Source organism: Apis laboriosa, unplaced genomic scaffold (assembly GCF_014066325.1).
Source record: "Apis laboriosa isolate Shangri-la unplaced genomic scaffold, ASM1406632v1 scaffold45_cov149, whole genome shotgun sequence".
NCBI classification, from domain to species: domain Eukaryota; kingdom Metazoa; phylum Arthropoda; class Insecta; order Hymenoptera; family Apidae; genus Apis; species Apis laboriosa.
The window spans coordinates 437,004-453,222 of record NW_025223361.1 but is presented as its reverse complement, the minus strand read 5'-3'; the positions used below and the strand labels follow the sequence as shown (position 1 = coordinate 453,222).

At 25.6% G+C, this 16,219-nt stretch overlaps 3 protein-coding genes across 5 annotated transcripts; 2 read left to right on the top strand and 1 right to left on the bottom strand.

Annotated features, from left to right (window-relative positions):
• The first annotated feature begins 360 nt into the window (after positions 1–360).
• Positions 361–9,865, top strand: LOC122716404 (nose resistant to fluoxetine protein 6). 2 transcript variants are annotated; one of them, XM_043939435.1, is made up of 10 exons: positions 361–1,230; positions 6,994–7,274; positions 7,350–7,525; positions 7,598–7,755; positions 7,995–8,096; positions 8,175–8,734; positions 8,864–9,169; positions 9,243–9,417; positions 9,505–9,647; positions 9,720–9,865. In XM_043939435.1, exons 1-10 carry the CDS (start codon positions 915–917, stop codon positions 9,846–9,848), a joined length of 2,346 nt encoding a protein of 781 aa, XP_043795370.1. In that variant the 5' UTR covers positions 361–914; the 3' UTR covers positions 9,849–9,865. The 2 variants fall into 2 exon arrangements, with proteins under 2 accessions (XP_043795370.1, XP_043795369.1); XM_043939434.1 differs by having other exon boundaries at positions 7,962–8,096.
• A 199-nt stretch (positions 9,866–10,064) lies between these two features.
• On the bottom strand, positions 10,065–12,017 carry LOC122716417 (26S proteasome non-ATPase regulatory subunit 5). Its single transcript, XM_043939461.1, has 2 exons — positions 11,834–12,017; positions 10,065–11,608 (listed from the first exon to the last, which is right to left on the bottom strand). Exons 1-2 carry the CDS (start codon positions 12,013–12,015, stop codon positions 10,276–10,278), a joined length of 1,515 nt encoding a protein of 504 aa, XP_043795396.1. The 5' UTR covers positions 12,016–12,017; the 3' UTR covers positions 10,065–10,275.
• An 875-nt stretch (positions 12,018–12,892) lies between these two features.
• LOC122716415 (60 kDa SS-A/Ro ribonucleoprotein-like) lies at positions 12,893–16,050 on the top strand. Of its 2 annotated transcripts, XM_043939456.1 has the most exons (8): positions 12,893–12,947; positions 13,538–13,748; positions 13,829–14,195; positions 14,269–14,480; positions 14,559–14,764; positions 14,843–14,963; positions 15,033–15,439; positions 15,510–16,050. In XM_043939456.1, the coding sequence occupies exons 2-8, from the start codon at positions 13,554–13,556 to the stop codon at positions 15,640–15,642; spliced, it is 1,641 nt and encodes a 546-aa protein (XP_043795391.1). In that variant the 5' UTR covers positions 12,893–12,947; positions 13,538–13,553; the 3' UTR covers positions 15,643–16,050. The 2 variants fall into 2 exon arrangements, with proteins under 2 accessions (XP_043795391.1, XP_043795393.1); XM_043939458.1 differs by lacking the exon at positions 12,893–12,947 and having other exon boundaries at positions 13,621–13,748; positions 13,814–14,195.
• Positions 16,051–16,219: the final 169 nt, after the last annotated feature.

Here is a 16,219-nt window from a genome sequence, read left to right as displayed (position 1 = left end):
TTATTATTCAGAAAACATATTTTCATGAATGCACTCCTTCTATGTATAATAAAAAAAAAGAATGAAAGATAAATGTTCAGTAATTCCTAATTTTGTCTTTAAAAAGAAAGATTTTTCTCTTTTTCTTTTATTTTTTTAATGGGTACGAAATTATGTTAATTATGAGTATATACATATTCAAATATATATATGTTCAAACACGGTGTATATCGAGTAGATCGCCACTGGCACTCACTTTTCAACAGGGGGAAGTTTCTCCCCACTATTTTGCTCACACTTTCATTACTACCAAGATATTCAACCGGTGAAGCCATTTTTCTACCATTGCCAGTCTGGTTGGTCTCGGTGAACTTTGATCATCGAATAAAGAAGAACCACGCAGGAGTGAAGAAAGTCGGAGTTCAGAGAAAGAAAAAGCCTGTTTAAAATTATTGAAATCATATCGTGAAAATCATAAGGAAGGATCATCCTTTTTCTTTTCATTTATTCTCGTTTCTTTACTTTCTCGTAAGTATGATAACGAGGATAGAACGCCTTCGAGAAGAAATACTCTGGAAGAATCCAAAGATGCGAACACAAAGATTTACATGACTTTGAAAGAAACTGAAGAGATTGAGATATCTTTTTCTTTATCAATGTTGATGAAGAATCAGTAAAGATATTTATTTGAAGAATAGGGGGGCATTCGGTGTGATTTGATGTCTATTTTTTCTGTGATATTAAACAATATCATATCATTTTAATATCGTTTATGAGAGCGAGGAATAAAAGTTAATGAGTGTACAAAAGATTTAATATTTATTGAAACTGTTTATAGTTTTAATATGTTCGACGAATAATTCGCAAACTATTAGAACTATAATTATTTCTGAATCATTTTTATTGTGTTCAGTGCAAATTTAATTTGAATAATAATGAATCAAACCTCGTATCTCGTCGTTCTTTTTGCATGCTTCGCGATTTGCAGAGTGATTTCTTCGAATGTTTCGGAAAACCCATCACAAAATCCTTTGGTGAATCAACGATTAAGAACTTCAACCGATGAATATAAAATTCAAAATGGAAATTGGACTACATTGTCGGAAACGCTAGATATTTTCAATGTGCGTTATCTTGCCAATAATTGGACGGAAGGGAAATATCAAGAAGGGAATATTCAAGAGCAATGTGCCAAAGATATTACAAGATATATCGAAGGATTAAGAAAACAAGAAGTATGGGCTTCAAAAGGTATGTTGAATCAATCAAATTTATGTTAAAAAATCATATCTTCGGTAATTAAATCCTTGTACAAATATTTAATAATTAATTATTCATTTGAAACTAATCGTATGCAAACATTTTTCTCTTCTCTCATATATAGGGAGAAGAATATTTATGCGCGCAAAAATTGATTATGCGTATTTTATTATGCGAATAGAAAGTGTCCGAGTTATGGCGAGATGAAATTGCTAGATCTAGGTAATACGTGATTTCGTTGATTTTAAATAGAACAACGTTTCGAGATCAAATGTAGGAGAGAAACAAATATAAAAGAAGAGAAAAAAAACGAATTAAAAAAATTTAATATATTAATGAATTAATATCATTGAACGATTCGTTCTCTAGATTTTTCTAAAAAAAAAAAATCTAAATGATTAAAATTATCTTGATCAAAGTCCAAATAACTTAATTCACTTTCATTAGGAAGGAAATCGAAAGGTGATAGGTCGTCGCTAGTTGGCAAAAGCTTGTCAGGAACGTCCTTGCTAAAACATATCTTTTGCCTTCCTCTTGGCAGTTCCTCTTGCTTTGCCTACTTTCATCACGAAATTTCACTTTTCACGACACAAAGAACAATCTCGTGACGACTTCTACAACCAATACAGGCTGGGCCCGACAACGAATCGCTTTCAATGTTTTACTATCCTCGGTCAATGCCACTTTTCGCAAGATCGTTTACAAACTTCTTTGTTCATTCTTTCGGCCTTTATTTCTATCATTTATGATCGAGTCGAACCTACTTACGTACCACTTCTTATTAGCAAAATGACATATCGTGTTCAGTTGAATTTTCGAAGTTTAAATTTTTCTGGAACAAAATACATTGTGAGATACTGTTTCATCGATTACAAAATATAGAATATCATTCGATATATTACGCAATATTTAAAAATAGAATGTTTTTTTTATATCGCCCACTTTTTGAATCGCCCTTTTTTGAATGTTTTTTCATGGATGGTGGACTTAAAAAATAGATAAAAGGATTAAATGTGTTACACATTACAATGTAAAATAATATTTTCCATTATAAAAGAATAAAAATTTATAATATTGCGTATTTTTGTTTAATTATTTAAAATTTATCGATAAAATATTAATATAAAATATTGATTAGTATAATATATTAATAAAAGAACAAAGAAATAGGATTCGTTCGTTTTATAAAATTCAAAAATAATTTGCTTTAATAATGTATCTAATTAAATTTTTACGTGAGAAATATACACTTTAATTCTAATTTTTAATCTTTTATTTATTTCAGCTTTATTCTTTTTCTTTTCGAATGTATTGACAATACAGATCAATAATTAAATAATGAAATTTATACAATTTATCTAAAAAATAATAAATTTACTTTTATTCGATATTTTCGATATAGAATCAATCTTGTAATTATATTTTTCAAAAATATTATACAAGATTAAAAATTATCAAAAACAAGAAATAAAAATAGATTTCAAAAAGTAATAAAATTACTATTTTAATTTAAAATAGTAATTTATAAAATTACTATTTTAATTAATTATTTTAATAATTATAATGGATTATACATTATTTACTACATTATATACTAAGTATATTATATTTACATTTTATAAAAAGAAATAATAATAATTGTTTTTTTATGTTTCCTAATCTAGATAGAGAAAAATTGTATTACAGAAATGCTATATTATAGTGGGGATTTCCACAATTCTCTAACTGCATAGAGTGAAATTGTATTGCAAAAGCATTGTGTTATACAAGAATTGTTAATTATATATATTTTTTATTGCGAACAAAAAGTATGCAAGAAATAAATAGAATAAAACAACAACTTTTCAATTCAAAAAAACAACTCAATATTTAAAAAAAAACTTATATAAAACATATATTTCTATAAAAGTTTCGTTATTAAAAGAAAATAAATAATGAAATGAACAAAATTAAAATGAATTTCTTAAAATTATCTTATAAATTCAGGAAAGAGGTAAAAAGTTATTATTTTATTCCAAGTTAATTTAATTGAATGAAAATAAAATTTTATCAATATTCTATTATTCTTTAATTTGTTATTTCCGGTATTCAAGATTTCTGCTTGTTAAATTTTGCCTAATTTAAGCAAAGAAAAGTCCATGGAACAAATTTCATGACTTTCTCCTCTCATGGAGCCATATTCTCCATTATCATTCTCGGAAGTTCAAATTTATACAATTGTACAGAGAAAGGTGAAAGGAATCATGAGACTGTCACGAGAAAACAATATTAAAAACCGTTATGACATATTCATAATGACACTCATTATCAAGCAATTTATCCTTTCGGATGTGCTTATCTTGATATTTTCGGAAACTCTAATTTTAATGCATTTATTTTTTAGATCTGCTTTACAATCTGATGATTGAGTCAATCATTTTTTATAATCTATATATAGCAGTAATATTTTTAAGACAAAATTAAATAATTTATTGGATTATTGAATATTTAATCTAGTCACGTAATCCGTATTTGAATTAAAATTAATTTAAAATTTAGTAAGAAAAATCTAATATGAAATGTAAATGAATGATCGTGACGAAACTTTGTAAGGAACGTTTTTCTTTGATGATAATGTGTCACACTGTTTAGTTTCACGACAAGCTTATGGAAGACTTCCGTGAACATCCTTTACGCACAAAAGTAACGTTAGAAAGTTTTAAGGAAGATTCATGCACATAGAAATACGATCGAAGTAGAAACCGCGGCAATTATCGAAATTACGTCATTGGATACAAAAACCGCCCAGAGAAAGGATTACGTGGAAACCAGGCTTGTAAACGTAACTTTCACATAACGTTGCACTTTTCTTCGTTTATTCGTTCTCAATCCTTTATCATTTTGTTTCATGTTCTGCATAAAATAGTAATGATATAACGATTCGCGAATAGTCATTAATAATAAAGTCCCAACTCTTTCAATCGTTTCCTAGTTTATGGAACACGCCATTCATGATCTTTACATAGTCTGCTTATATATACACGTTTTTAATGATTACTAAAATTGTCTGTATATATACAACATCAGATTAACACGACATGCTAATAATTAATCTATATTACTTATAAACAACGTGTATATTGGATCTTTTCTCTGGATAAATGTTTTAATCCTAGAAATTATGTAAGCAGATATTTCCTTATGTACTTTCTACATATATATGTTTTATCTCCAAACTGGTTTTCTTCTACATAAGTAAAACACGTTTTATACATGTGACTATTTTATAGGAAGAAGAATTTCCTCTACCGTCAATAAAAATTCCACCCTTCGAACAAAAAATTGAATTTTGTTAGTTATATATTGCACAAGTCCTTAGTAAGTGTACGAAAAATAGAAAGCATATGCTTGCGTTCGAAAGTTGTGTAATCACCTATATATTAGGTATTTGTATTCTTAGATATTTGTATCGTATATGTCATAATCTTTTAATTAACAACCTTCGTTAAATCAAGAGAATGGTATATCAATATATGAATATTGATATATCGTTTGGCATATAATTCAGCATATAAAGTTACGTACTTATTTAGTCAATTAAATATAAATTCTAATGTTTACGACGTATAAAATCACTAAGTAAAGTTCACGGAGGAAGAATGTGATCGAAGAACGTTTTTCAATTACAAATTGTAAAACTATGCCTATTTCATTTTTTGTTCATTAAAAAAATAAATTTATAACACAACGTGTTATAATTTTATCCTGGATTTCTATATTCAATTAATGCAATCAATAAATAAACGCATTAGGCATATTAACTTTCTTTGAATCATTTTTTTATGTATTATAATTATTATATTAATACATCATAATGATAATAATAATAATAATTATTATTATTATTATAAAAGTTTTGTGAAATGATGTTTATATGCAATATCAAAAGAGAAACACGACTAGAATGCTTCTAATGTGGTTCACATTTAAAAATAAACTAATATACAGTTAAACGACTATTAATATTGCAACATAGTTAACTACATAGGGGAAAATTTCTCTTTCCAAATTACTTTCCTTAGCTGACTAATCGGAACGTGCTAGTTAGCATGTTCGATCCATCGGAAGTAAAATGACTCTATAATCGATATGAATATTTTAAATTCAAGAGAAACTAATAATTTAAAATTAATTAGGTAAATCTCATATCAATTTATTTTGTGATTTTCTTTGTGCATCAATTCCTCATAAATTTTTAATCTTATTTCCCTGCAATCTAATATGAATTTTAATGATTCATTCGTTAATCGACAAAAATACAACATGAATCCAAGTTTTTTAACTCTCATTGTAATAGCCCTTGAACTTTGTTAAGGACGCCGACCATGAGCGCGTTCAAGTGGAAGATCTTGAAAACCGGTCATGCTTTTTATGTTAAATCTATTGAATTTATTTTTTTTTTTCTTCAAATTCTTTTTACGAAAATCAATCTTTTCAATTTATTCTTTTCAATTTACTTATTTGTATCATTGTTTCATTTGTTTCATTTGATATTATTTATAAAGAAGATAATTTGTATCAATGAAATGTATATTTTTATTTCTTTCTGCATTTTTTTAAATATGGCAGTCATAATAATAAGGATAGTTTTGTTCTTTTGCAAATCAGAATAAAAATAATACGGATCACGTATAAAGATTGAACTTGACTTCGTTCAATGGTGAATTATGTCAGAGATCATTGCACGTATACAAAATCCATTGTTATTCTAATTTTTTCACGATTACATGTACACGATTCTACACGTTTGTGCGAACAGAATTAATAATAAGATTCCTTCAGTTGTCAGAATCACGGATTACGATAATGTTAGTAAAAGTCTCATTGGATTAAACTAAATAAAATATATGTAAGATATCAGACATTACTTTCAAATCTGAATCTAAGATCAATTAAAATAAAGAAAATATAATTAAAAAATATATATATAAAATAGACAAGAAAAAAATAAAAGAATTTTCAACACTAATTTTCATCTCACTCAATAAGATGATACATTACTGGATATGTATTACAAAATATTTCGAAGGAAAATATTAATTCGTTTCTGCGTGATACGATGATATAGTAATTTATTCTGTAACAGTAATTTACGTAACAAATTATGATTAGTAATTAAACTGCACATGCAATCCATACTATATCGATCCAATAGAAACAATATAAATAAGTTAGCATGACGATGATTAATTAGATAATTAGATAATATTACTTTCTTCTCGAATAGAAAGTTTTGTTAAATTATTAGGTTCTCAGCCTTTTCTCCCATACGTGTTGTAATCTTTGGTAATGAAAATTATGTAGCAACACAAATGTTTGCAGGCATATATCTAAAAATGTAAACGAAACTCTATAATTATTTAGCTTACAACATTGATCGAATGATATTATGTTACTTAATATTAAATAAAAATAAAATTATTTACTGTAGAGATGAAAAATTATTTCAACAATTATATGAAACATTTAAAATATTTGATTAATTTAAAGCATATTAGCTTTCAATTCACATCAATTTCATCCAAAGTAAGTAATCCGGAAATGATCGCTCGTCGACTAAAGAGAAAGTGTCTTAACTGATGAAATAGGTCATTGGTTACAGCGTTAGCAAGTCATCTTGTATACGAAAAGAACTCTTGTGCTGTTGTTATAAAATATGTAAAAGAATTTGATTTATTAATCAAAAAATTATATTAAATCTTTTTCTTTTTATAGCGGATGACGCTTCAGGTAGATACACTAATAGTTTTCTCTGGGGAAATTCTTATTATGTCGGATCAGCAACTCAATGTGCCTATATCGGCGAAGATTATAAGAGAGAGATGACAAAGATTCATCGAAATGGATCGATAGAAGACTTCAATATTGAATTACGAAAAAAGAATTCTGGTCTCAGTGGAAAAGATTTCTGGATCGGAACGAAATTAGATAAACCACCTTACAAATTAGGATTTTATATAATGACCATTTCAGTGAACAATACTTTATTTCCTACAGTAAATAATTTAAATTTTTTAAACATATTATTTAATAATATGTGATTTGTATAATAATTATAATTTTAATCGTAGGTTAGAACGATTTATCTTGGAGTATGTTTACCTTTCTCATGTAATGCTTCCGATGTTTTTATAATAGTAAAACTCGCTGGAAGCGAACAAGCGGTAAAATATTCATCGATTGAAAAAATTCGAGATCAGCATGATATGTACGACATGTATGAAGATCCAATCTTTTGGATTCTATCGTATGTTGAACAATGTTAAAACAAAATGATAAAATAATAAAATCGAAATTAAAAATATTGAAAATGTTTCAGTGGTGTAAGCGCTGCGGTTTTTCTCTTAATGTTCATTGGTACTGGATATGATATTTACATAACGAGAAAATATACTCGCGGAAAAAACATGATTTACGATTTGGAAAGACACGCAAAACTTGAACAATTAGCCGTCAGAAATCAAAAGCCTCTAAGTGGTAAGATGATTGATATCTTGGGTTATTTTTTCCTTTTCAAATGTCCTTCTCTTGTAAAATTTCTCCCTTTGACGCGATTCGAAGGCAATATTTTATCTTTATGTTCATTTTCTTGTATCGAGAACAAATGACTGACTAATACAGACAAATACAGGATAAGGACAGTATCAAATAGAGTGACATACTTTTATTATTATATTCCGTAGCTTTTCAAGGTAAGGTCTACCTTCCTGTTCCAGTGGCAGAAGCTATCATCAATGGACCTCAATCATTAGCAGTTAATAACAACAATAATCATGAAAGTAGTCTAGGTTCAACTAGTTTAAAAGGATATAAATTCAGTAAGTGTGAGATCTATCTTTTTAAAAAAAAAAATAAAAAAAAAATATAAAAAAAATCTTCATTATTTTCATTTTTAGGTGTCTTCGAAGAATTGTTACTTTCTTTCTCGGTCCGAGCTAATGTAAAAATCATCTGCGATAATAAAGTTGGAGGTGACACAATCAGCACTATTCATGGTCTTAAAGCGATATCGATGGCTTGGGTTATCTTGGGTCATACCTGTATTACTGCTTTTAAATACTCCGATAATATGGAATATCGAAAAGTCGTGGAAAAAAAATTCCTCTTTCAAACAATTACAAATGGGGCTTTCAGTGTTGATACATTCTTTTTTATGGGAGGTTTACTTGTAAGCTTCCTATATTTTAGGACGAATGCGAAAGGAGATTTGAACAAACTTACACAGGGTACACGGGGTATTGTGGCAGGTAGTCTGAAATTTATCGGTCTTCTTATGTACCGATTTTGTAGACTTACAGCTCCCTATATGTTCGTACTTGGAGTAGTTCAAGTTGCATCTAAATGGTTTCTTTCAAATTCTGTATTTGATCCACCAACCGCGGATCATATCAACTGTCCTAAATATTGGTGGAGGAATTTACTCTATATAAATACTTTGTTTCCAGTGGATCAAATGGTAATGAAATGATTTAATTAATTTTTTTAAAAATTTACTTAAATAAAATCAAATAAATCAATAAAATGATTTGCTTTATTTTTCGATTAAAATAATCAAAATTAAATAATATATGCTTTTTTTTTACAGTGTATGATTTGGAGTTGGTACGTCGCCGACGATACTCAATTTTATATTGTCGGCGCCGTGATATTGGTATTAGCAACAAATCATTTTAAAATCGCTACTTTCATGATGACTAGTTTATTATTGAGTTCCTGGTTAACAACAGGTTATATTGCTTTGATAAATAATCATATGCCAAGCTCAGATGATCCATTAGCGCTTTTTGATAAAATTTATGATAAACCATGGACCAGATTGGGTCCTTATTTTATAGGCATGTCAATAGGATATTTCCTTTTTAAGACTGATTGTAAAATAAAAATGTCTAAGGTATATCAAAATTAATATTTTATAAAAAATAAAAAAAATGATTTTATCCGAATTATAATTTTATTCTTTTCAGACAACCGTTTGTGTAGGATGGCTTTTTTCTTCAGCATGTCTTTTAAGTTTATTATATGGTCTGTATGAAACAGAACTTAATCCTATAATGGCAGCTGCTTATTCTTCATTAAGTCATAGCGTATGGGCACTTGGTTTATCATGGATCGTTGTTGCATGCAGTACAGGTTACGGAGGTATATTTTTATTAGCAATAATAATTGTTAAATTACAAATAAATATAAAAATATCATATTAAAAACTTTAAATATGAATATTCATAGGATACGTAAATAATATTCTTTCGGCACCGATTTTATATCCAATTAGTAGAACAACATATTGCGCTTACTTAGTACATCCACTTGTAATTCGATTAACAGCCATGAATTTGGATTCACCATTTCATTTAGGAAAATATACTATGGTATGTAAAAGTATAAAATCTATTTTCTATCGGCATTTATCAATAAATTTAATAGAATGATACACCTTTTAGATGATCACTTTCTTTGGACAACTGGTTTTATCTTATGTATTATCATTTATTATATCTGTTTCTTTTGAAGCTCCTATAGTAAGCATGTTAAAGATACTTTCACCAAAAAAACGAAAACGTATACAATAAGGCAATCAAAAGTTGCTTTATCTAACTTTTTTCATAAATTATGTATGTCTTTATTATATAAAATTAATTTGAAAAAACTTATTAAATCGAAGAAATATCAATGTATTATAAGGCGTAAATGTGTAAAACTTATATGTAATTTTGCATTATTATATGTAGACTTCATTATGTATTATTTGTGTTAGCTATAAAATAAATTATTTCTCTTTGTATATTTGTATTCCTGACATGAAAAATTAGATTTTTATTTGTATATCATTGCATTTTATTTATACATATAACATATAGAAAATAAATAATAGCATGTTTTGTTAAAATTTCACTTGAAAAAGTTATTTGACCATCTTATACAATGTTTTTGATAGATGTTGATAATTTCTAATATTTTTAACATAAAATAACAAAAGTAAAAATGATATAATATAATTTATGGACCTCCTTCAATTGCAATTTCTGTATTGATATCAACATAATGTGGCCCTTGATTTACAAACTCCCTAAATCTTTGCATTGTATTTGCATCAAATATATCTTGTTCAGCTTCAACTAATTGCTTTACAACTTCGTATTTAGCTTCTTTACATTCTTTGAAAGATTCAATGTTTCTGTCTAATAAAAATTCTACAAGACCTGGATAAGAAGATATATATTCTTGACCCCATACTTGAGATGCCAAAACTGCCATCACTTCTAAACCTGCTTGCCTAATATCTGCAAATGGTTGCCTACACAATGCCACAATCATACCCAATGGATCATCACACAGAGAATCAAACCATGATTTTGTCAGTGATAAAATTCTATTATCTTGTTCTATTTTTTGTATAGTAAGTATAAGAGCTAAATTATTAAGCCCACGAATTCTTAATGCTGTAGGCATTCTTTGTATTATCTCAGCAATTTTTTTTAATGCACATGGCATTGCATCTCCCAGAGCTTGTAAAGCATATTTACCTTCAACACACATAGAAACATGTCCCAATGTATCTAATGCAACACCAAGAATAGTTTGATCTCCACTTTCTATTACTTCAAACAATGCAGAAACTACAATTGGATATTTTGAAAATATTTCATTAGGCCAATAACATGCAACATTACCAAAAAATTTCATTAATCCAGGAATTAATAAATTTGATAATGGATTTTCATTGGCTTGAGCTATTTTTTGAACCAATTTTCTTATAACATCTTGTTGTTCTAAATAACTTAATCCTTCTTCTGTTAATGCTAATTGTGTCAAGATTTCTAATGCATTTACTTGTAACAATATATCTTCACTTTCAAGGATATCAAATAAACTATTTAAAAATCCTGATTGAGCAGATGCTTCTAGGCCTTCTTTTGAGGATTTTGCAACATCCACAATAACTTCATATATACGAAAACTAATAGTATCATTCTTCACTAATAATCTAGCAAAACTTCTTAATAATTCACCAGTATATAAAATCTGTAATCCATTTGAATTTTTACCAATTTCTTTCATTATACACATTGCACATTTAGCTACCATTAAATTTTCATCTGCAATCCTATTTATAATAGCAACTAACAAACTGATATCTTTGATAATTAAAGATATCTTTTGAGAATTAGAAACAATACATAAAATTTCATGCAACACAAGTGACCTAACTTCAGCAATTGGATGAATTATTAATTGAGATATTTCTGCTGAATATCTTTGATATACTTCTCCAAGTTCTAAAATTCCAAATAATGTCTTCAAAATTTCACATACTTGATCTATATATTCTCTGTAAGAGGAAGAATTTGACTTTTTTATATTTTTTTATTATTACATTACATTAATTGATATTAATAAATTAACTAGGAAAAATGCAATTCTTTTTTATAATACATAAATATTTTTTTCATTATTTCTTCAACAAAATATATATAAAGTAAAAAGAAAATAAATTTTAACAATTACATTAACAATTATTAAAAATAATTTAATAAAATTAGAATTGTTATGATACCTGTTATTTGAGGTTAACTGAGTAAACAATTGACTAAAATCCACGTTACGAGAGATTTGTTCAGTTTCTCTATTATTTAAACTTTCTAATTTTATTTTTATCTCAGATAATATATCTTTTTTTTCTTCTACGTTATTTAGTTCGCCAAGGCGAACAAATTTTTGTTCCAACCAGTCTGCCATGATCGGCGTACTGACATTACTTTTTCGAAAATATTACTAGTTAGCTTCTAAAATACAAATCAATTGCCAACTTAAAATGATTAATTTTAATTCATAAAAAAAAACTTTTTTGAATAATAAATCTAATTAAATAAACTATATGTTTATAAATAATTTTTAAAAAAATAGGGATTTCTTATTTTATAATTCTATAAAATGTTACGTTTTTTTGCATATTATTCAAGTATAATAAAATACTATAACTATTCTAATAAATAAATTTTTAATAATTTTAATATTTATTAATAAAATTGTTAATAAATAATCAATAATTTATGGCATTTATGGCACTATAAAAAATTTGTTATTTAAACAAAAAAAAAAAATGTTATTATTCTGATCATTAAATTATTATATTATTATTTTATAATACTATTATTGTACTATTACATTAAAATATCAAAAAAATTAAAAATGAAAATAAATTTAAACATTTTTAATTTTTAAAAATTAAAAATCAAAAATAAAAATATGAAAAATTTATAAATGAAAATTGAAAGTACTTTTTTTTTCAAAATATTGGAATCTGTAATTTAAAAATTGAACTGTATATATATTAAATACATATGTATATGCATCGAATATTCATTATTATTTCGTATAAATATGTAAATTATAATGAAAATCATTTAAAAAATATTTTTAAATCTACTAAATTTTTATAAAAAAAAAAAACATACATAATATATATTTAAAGAAAAACTTTCATTTTTTTATTACATTAAAAATTTTATTTTAAAATATTTAATTTTTTACAAGTCAATGAATTTTTATGTTTTATATTTGACTCAAAATCTATATCGCATAACTTTCCGACAGTACATTTTTGTACGTCATAAAACATTGTTCTGTATGATTGTGTTTCGAGTTATTGCTTTTTCGATTAACACAAGGTAATAAGAATTGAATGTACATAATGACATTTTAAAATTTTTAAAATTTTATGTATTTGTATAAGTATTGTATTTATATAACTAATAAGTCAAGTATGCATTATTTTAAATGTCACATCGCATTTTCGTGTTACCTTATCAGGTCATTTAATAAAACCTGTTACTATGATCTGTTATACATATATGAAATTTAATTTTTTTTTATGAATATAAATAAACAAATAAAAATTTAGAAAAAATCATATATATGAGATTATTTACAAATGTATATAATTAAATGAAATTACATATATGTTATTCCAAGTTATATTCCAAATATTATTAAAAAATAATTGTGATATTAAATTTTATGAAATATATCATTTTTTAAACAAAAAATTATTAAGAATTATATATTTTATAATATTTTGTTAAAAGATAATTTCATTGTCTTATGTTTTATAATTGCATGAATAAATATGTAACATAAAGTTTACATAATAAATTTTTAATATATTAATTATCAATAAAAAAATTTATTATATTTGTTTAAACAAAATAAAAAAATACTCATCTTTTATTTTTTATCTAAATTATATTATATTTTATAGTATTGTGTATTAAGAAATGGCAGTAGATTTGGATCCAAATGATCCTGAAGTACGATTATCACAATTTCTTTATGTTGGAAAAGAATATCCTGATTATCAACCTGGGAATTGGTTTGTTCATAACTACTTTTTGGCTAAAAATGTTCCATCCATTGAAGAATTAGCTGAAAATACAGAAAAACAATTATTACCAATTCAAATTATTATAAAAGTAAAATCCTATTATAAGTATTAAAATAAAATATATATAAATAATTTATGTTAACAATTTAAAAGTTTACTGTTTTTTAGGCATTTGAAAATAATCTTGTTCCAAATCCAGAAACATTGGTATTTGCTCTTGCTGTTTGCTGTAGACAAATGAAAAGTGAAAGTTTACGTCATGCAGCATATGCAATTTTGAATAAAATTTGTGTATTGCCACAACATTTTATTTTATTTATAAAATTTGCTTCTCAAATAAGTAAACAAAAAGAACTTGATACAACTAGCAATTCGAAACATGGATGGGGTCAAGGCTTAAGAAAAGCTGTAAATAATTGGTATTTATCAAAAACACCAATGGAATTAGCAAAATGTGTTACAAGATACAAAGGCAGATATGGTTGGAAACATAAAGATATCATAAAATTGTCTCATCCTGTACCCAATAATCTTGGTATTTATTTTATTAAAATATTATCATTATATAAATAATTAAATTATTAATTAAATAATATATTATTAAATAGGAGAAGAAATGATTCTTAAATATATAATACGTGGTTTAGAAGAAATGAAAAAATCATATGGAGAAGATCCTACACTTACAGAAATTCTAGAATATATTGAACATGTTGAAGATTTTAAACATTGTACAGATGAAGTTAGAGCAGCAGGTCTTTTGGAAATGTATAAATTAACATTAGATCATGTACCTGGACATTTATTAAAATCCAAAGAAGTATTAGCAAAATAATATTAAAATTCTTAAAAATTATTAATACATATGATTTCTTATAATAAAATAATTCATTTATAGGTTTGGAATGCATTAATACCATCAATGAACTTAATTCTGCTTTTGACCAATTTACAAAGAATACATAATCTTAAATTATTAAAACCATCCTCACCAACAATCTCTAAAATAATAGATCAAATCACTAATGAAGAAAATATTGCTAGAGACAAAGTTCATCCAGCTTTAATATTGGTTACGATAAGAGATTATGAAAATTCTGGAAAGTGAGTGATAATATTAAGTTATTTTAATATTATTTTCCTTATATTTTATTAATATTATATAATATATAATTTTCAAAGACCACTAACATATGAAAAAAGAAAAATTAAAGAACAATTTGAGAAACCATTACCAACTCCATCTAAGCCAAATTCTAAAATCATTGATGCTCTTTATAAAATGTTGAATCTTTCATTTCTCGTAAGTATAAATTTATTTAAATTTTTATATTTATTTATTATAATTTTAAAAAAAATATTTTTAATTTAGCACATACAACCAACTGGTTTACGTTATATGATAACAATTAATATGAACAAAGTAATGATAGAAACACATACTTGGCGTAGTGGTAATATAAATGGTGCAGAAGCAGGATGCATAATTGCACTTGCACTTCTTCGTAGTGAGAAGAATGTCACTATTGCCACATTTAAAAATATTGGAATTCACGTTATGAATATTGATAAAACAGCTTCTTTTGGTCAAACTATGAAAAGACTGCAACAGATGCCTGTTGGAAATGTAAATTTGGGTAAACCAATGTCATGGGCAGCTCATCAGAACAATAAATACGATGTATTTATTAACGTTGTAGATCAAATATTAGAAAAATCTGATGCATCTGAAGAGGCTCTTCAGGCATATAAAACAAAACTTAAACTTACAAATACAAAGTAAGTGTTTGTCAAAATTATTTTTTTTATAAAAATAAATAAGCTAAATATTGTATTTACTTATTTTCAGATTAATAAATTGTGCTGTATGCTCTTCATCGACTTATCGCAAACAAAAAATTGACAAAAGTATTTTAACAATTAATGGTTTTGATGCTAGTGTTCCTATAGTTATACAAGCTTTTGCAAAATCTTTGTTTTAGTTACTATATACATAGCAATTTCTTTTTTGGCAAGCAGTACTAGCTAAACAATTATTACGCTTTTAAAATGACATTAATTTGATTCTTAAAGAAATAAGTCTAAAATAATTTTTGTGAGATCATTAATTAAGAAATACTTCGAAATATTTAGATTACAATCAAATTCATAAAATAGTTTTAAATAATTTATAAATGTTGCTAGTCTGATACTTGTATAACAATCAGAGCATGCACTTGTTGAACCAAGTATATAAAATTTTTAAATTAGAACTAAAATGACTATCAAAGCATGGCTTTTTTATTTGTAAGTATCATAAAAATTGGTAAGTAATTCAAAATTTTTATTTATAAAAAATTTGTTATGAAAATGAAGAAAATTATTTTAATCATAATATTTGACTATTCAAAAAAAAAATACATATTTAAATAATACATTAAACAAAAAAGATTTTTTTCCATATTGTCTTTATTGTTAATATTGTCAATTGACATTAATTAACTTAATATACAAAAATACTATACTCACGATAAATTAATTTTTTTTTCTATTTATTCAAATTTAATATGATGAAACAAA